This window comes from Electrophorus electricus, chromosome 4 (genome assembly GCF_041902795.1).
Source record: "Electrophorus electricus isolate QZ-2024a chromosome 4, ASM4190279v1, whole genome shotgun sequence".
NCBI lineage: Eukaryota > Metazoa > Chordata > Actinopteri > Gymnotiformes > Gymnotidae > Electrophorus > Electrophorus electricus.
This window is the reverse complement of record NC_137500.1, coordinates 38,742,501-38,747,500: the sequence shown is the minus strand read 5'-3', so window position 1 is coordinate 38,747,500 and position 5,000 is coordinate 38,742,501. Positions and strand designations below refer to the sequence as shown.

Below are 5,000 nucleotides of genomic sequence, written 5' to 3'. Positions count from 1 at the left end.
ATGAGAAACAGCACGAGCTGGACATGAGCGCTGAGCAAACACAGAAACGGTTGGAGCAGTGTCTGCAGCTACGCCACCTACAGGCTGAGGTTAAACAGGTAACTCACACACACACTCGCGCGCACAGTGAAAGATCTGATCAGTGTGTGCAGTGTGTGAAAACACCTGCAGCTATATATTAAAAAGATAAATATGCACACATGTGCACTGACAGTCTGATCGGTGTGTCTGATTGGCTGAAGACCCTGGAGAAGTGCAGTTGCTGGAAGCTCTCCAGCCTTCAGAACAGATGTGGTACGGGAGCTCTGCAGTGAGCTACAGCAGACAGGCAGTGTGGCACAGCTCTGCTCGCAGTGTCCACAGTCTGACAGGAAACCCAGTACATCCTCCCAGTGTGACGGGAAACCCAGTACATCCTTCCAGTCTGACAGGAAACCCAGTGCATCCTCCCAGTCTGATGGGAAACCCAGTACATCCTTCCAGTCTGACGGGAAACCCAGTACATCCTCCCAGTCTGACGGGAAACCTAGTACATCCTCCCAGTCTGACAGGAAACCCAGTACATCCTCCCAGTCTGACGGGAAACCCAGTACATCCTCCCAGTCTGACAGGAAACCCAGTACATCCTCCCAGTCTGACAGAAAACCCAGTACATCCTCCCAGTCTAACAGAAAACCCAGTACATCCTCCCAGTCTGACAGAAAACCCAGTACATCCTTCCAGTCTGACGGGAAACCCAGTACATCCTCCCAGTCTGACGGGAAACCCAGTACATCCTCCCAGTCTGACGGGAAACCCAGTACATCCTCCCAGTCTGACATGAAACCCAGTACATCCTCCCAGTCTGACGGGAAACCCAGTACATCCTCCCAGTCTGACAGGAAACCCAGTACATCCTCCCAGTCTGACGGGAAACCCAGTACATCCTCCCAGTCTGACAGGAAACCCAGTACATCCTCCCAGTCTGACAGAAAACCCAGTACATCCTCCCAGTCTGACGGGAAACCCAGTACATCCTTCCAGTCTGACAGGAAACCCAGTGCATCCTCCCAGTCTGACGGGAAACCCAGTACATCCTTCCAGTCTGACAGGAAACCCAGTGCATCTTTCCAGCCTGACGGGAAACCCAGTACATCCTCCCAGTCTGACGGGAAACCCAGTACATCTTTCCAGTCTGACGGGAAACCCAGTACATCCTCCCAGTCTGAGTGACTGATGCTGATGTCAGTGGTCGGCTGACTAATTGTGATTTTAAGATAACCACGTTTTCTTTCTTTGTTTTTATTTGTTTTGTTTACCCCCCCCCCCCCCCCAGAACAGCCGGTCCATCGGCGTGGCCGGTGCTAAGATTCCATGCTTCCCATTGCATGTCACCCATCCACTTCAGTAATCAGATCCCGTCTTCACCACGTACGATAGCTCCACATCTTGACTAGGAAATCATGCACACTTGTGGAAAAAGGAAATTCCTCGTGGTCCTGCTAGTCGTGCTGGAACGTTACCCGGCTGCATGTCTCCTCTGTCTCTGCCCCTCCGTGGTAAGACGAGGTTTGGGCTTTTAATGGCTAGACAGACATGTAGTGTGCACCTCATAACAATAACACGAAACACACACACAGGCTGCTCCTTAAATCTCCAGTTACAACCCACAGCACACACACAGCAAACACCATCGGGGAGACCGCTCAGCGTTTCAGAAAAAACTACTACCATGTGCTTTACTTGAATGTAGACTGCAGTGTGGTGAGAGAGCAGCTTCTATACTGTTTGATTTGTGCTGTATGTACTGTATGTGCTTTATGTATAGACTGCTCTCTAACTATTAAGCTTAGTGCATTGAAATAAAGCACATGGTGGCAATATTTTATCACTAAGTCTGTGGCTCCTAGTTTGCTATTTCCACGCACGTCCTTTGACATTGTACTGGACTTTTATTGTTTACAAGGTGAAAATGTGGTGTGGAACATGGAGCCATTTCAGATCTATTATTTATAATGGCAGCAGCATAAAACCCTCGTCTGCTACTGGGAAACTACAGAGTCTTTATGCCATGCTTCAGAGAGCCATTTTGGCTCAGCCAGTTGCAGTGGTCTAGACTGAAGATCAATAGAGCTGCTGATAGCTGCCACCGATCGGCGTCCCTCGCTGCCTCGCGCGCTCTCTCTGAGATAATCTCATTCAGGCTGTAATCAAGGGTCAAAGTGCGTCGCCAGGGACACACAGCAAGTGCCTCCACTTCTGGGAGAGCTAATGGACAAACACCAGTTGGGGGGGCCTGAGAGAGGCTGTCAGACAGGGTGAGCGAGCTGGCTTGATGCCTCGTGTGTCCGTGGGAATTCTCCTCATCATAGTCACCACAGGGAAGTACAATTTTTGAAATTCTCAGTAAAGTACTGAAACAAACACTGGAGTTCAGTAAGGGCAGATGAGGTCTGCAAAGTCTGCATGAAGTTGCATTTCCTGTTCCTGATTGTGTGTGTGTGTGTGTGTGTGTGTGTGTGTGTGTGTGTGTGTGTGTGTGGTGTGCGTGCGTGTGTGTGTGTGTTTAGGTGCTTGGATGGATCCGGAATGGTGAGTCAATGCTGAATGCTAGCATGGTGAACGCCAGCTCGTTGTCTGAGGCTGAACAGTTACAAAGAGAGCATGAACAATTCCAGCTAGCTATAGAGGTAAACACACACACTCTCACACACAAATAAACATATACACCATCGCACACCTACACTTCCCCACCTGCATACACACACACTTCTAACCACCACAAAACACATGTAGCCCAATACACCTCTGGAACTCATTCGCCCACACAAAGCCCCTTTAGGAACCCATATTAGCAACATTTTTACTGAATCAACACACAGGATGTAGCTGCATGACCCTCAGCTCCTAGGGCCAGAGGTCATACGCGTGTGCTTACCCATAGCTGTGGACACCCAGTCACACTGGAAGAGATTCATAGGCTGACCTTCAGGGCAAAACCCCTGCATGGGAAAGATTACCCTGACAATCTGCCAAGCAGATACAGCAGGAGACAAGCGTAGCAAACGCGCTGTGAGATTTACGACTCTCAGCGACTTTACTGGTGCTTTTCGTTGTGGAGTTGGCGGTTCAGGTTTTTGGTTTGTTTGTTTGGTTTTTTTCTGGTGTCACAAGGCCAAGGGGATTTTTTGACGCTGTGTGAAAGTGTGAGCACGGAGAACCTGACCTTCATTGTGAGGCACAACTCCATATTTCATACTCATCACACACGGGACGATTCCTTTCGCTCTCATGGAAAGAGAACATACCAGCTGCTTACATCATATAAATGGCGTGTAGCCATGTGCAGTTTCCCCCACTATTATTATTTTTCCTGTTTTTTAATTTTGTATTTATTTCTCATTTTTACTGGTGTGGGAATCTTAGTCAGCTGGCTGCGTGACATGCAAATGTGTTTCTCTGTCATTTATCTCCATGTTTTGGGGGCCCCAGCAGGTATTCGTGCTCGTGACAGCTGTAAAAGCTGCCGTTTGCAGGGAAGACGATCCCCCCCCCCCCCCGCACACCCCTGCCGTCTGCTTAAAAGCGACGGTTCGCGGCCTCACCCCCTTCTCTCTCCCCCCCCCCGCTCGCTAGTCTCTGTTCCACGCCAACTCGCTGCAGAAGACACACCAGAGCGCGCTGCAGGTCCAGCAGAAGGCAGAGGCCCTGCTGCAGGCCGGACACTATGACCCCGAGGCCATCCGCGCCTGCGCCGAGAAGGTGGCTATGCACTGGCAGCAGCTCATGCTGAAGATGGAGGACCGCCTCAAGCTGGTCAACGCCTCTGTGGCCTTCTACAAGACCTCGGAGCAGGTGAGCTCCGCCCCCTGCTGGCGGGTCGAGGCCGCGTTAGCCCCGAGCTTGGCTGGGCGTAGGGGGAACCCACTGACGGAATGAGAAAGGCCGCTCTGTATGCTAGGCGAGGCAAGTTTATATGTCTAGCGCATTTCATACACGAGACAATTCACTTACAAATAAAAATATCAAAGACAGTTGATTTAAATACAAAAGATAATTTAAAAAAATTAAAGTCGGATATGTAATCTGTGGACGGGGCTAATAAAATGTGTGTAAGTGGATTAACGCTGCCACGTGTGCATGTGCATGCACGCAGGCGTGAGTATCGCCCCGTGCGTATCACCCTGTGCATGTGCACGCACGCAGGTGTGAGTGAACGTGCGTATCACCCCGTGCGTGTGCCGTGGCAGGTGTGCAGCGTGTTGGAGAGCTTGGAGCAGGAATACCGCAGGGATGAGGACTGGTGTGGGGGTCACGACAAGCTGGGGCCTTCGGCAGAGTCCGACCACGTGCTGCCCCTCATCACCAAGCACCTGGAGCAGAAAGAGGCCTTCCTCAAGGTACGAGGCTCGGAAACGCAAGGCCGGGGTCACGTCTCCACTCTAGGCCAGCCCATGAGCACGCGTCTCCCCGAGCGTGAAAACCAACTGAAGCACTCCTTTGTCTCTGCGCATATGGACGCGTTTAGCTTCTTGTTTGTACATGCAGAGGATGAGCGAGGCCTTTTGTCTTCTGAGTGGTGCTGAATCTGTAGGGACTCATTTCCTGTTTGTAAGCAAAAAAAATGTATGATCAACCCTACTGACGTCCAGAGCATTTCAAACACTGTTAAACCACTTTTATGAAATGTTCCTTCATGTGTACCTGACAGCAAATAACAGGATTTTGGACCACGCTTCATAAATAATACAAAACCTTTCCAGATATCAAGAGTTGATAGTTCCGCCTCCAAAACCTCTGTCCTCCTCAAATCTGTTTTCAAAGCTGCTAAAGCATGTAAAATGAACCATAAAGCACACAAGACAACGTGGTATTTTGGGATTTTCTTCCCCCTTTTCTGAGCACTGCTAAGCTCTGGGCTGAGGGTGAGTGGACATGTGAGTGAATCAGAGTGTTGGTTTTGCATTGAACTGGGTGTTTTATGGTGTGTGTGTGTGTTGGATTCCAGGCCTGCACGCTAG

At 50.2% G+C, this 5,000-nt stretch overlaps 1 protein-coding gene across 7 annotated transcripts in view; it reads left to right on the top strand.

Moving 5' to 3' along the window:
- kalrna (kalirin RhoGEF kinase a) overlaps positions 1 to 5,000 on the top strand; it is a 139,145-nt gene that overhangs the window by 89,527 nt on the left and 44,618 nt on the right. For all 7 annotated transcript variants that reach the window (XR_014123469.1, XM_081713697.1, XM_035536268.2 and 4 more), the window contains exons 15-19: positions 1 to 98; positions 2,550 to 2,669; positions 3,616 to 3,834; positions 4,230 to 4,379; positions 4,988 to 5,000. The exon at positions 1 to 98 is cut by the window's left edge and continues 69 nt beyond it; the exon at positions 4,988 to 5,000 is cut by the window's right edge and continues 102 nt beyond it. Coding sequence is in view for 6 of the 7 variants with exons in the window: in XM_081713697.1 (XP_081569823.1) it covers positions 1 to 98; positions 2,550 to 2,669; positions 3,616 to 3,834; positions 4,230 to 4,379; positions 4,988 to 5,000 (600 nt within the window). In the remaining variant the exon portion in view is untranslated. The remainder of the gene's footprint in view (positions 99 to 2,549; positions 2,670 to 3,615; positions 3,835 to 4,229; positions 4,380 to 4,987) is intronic.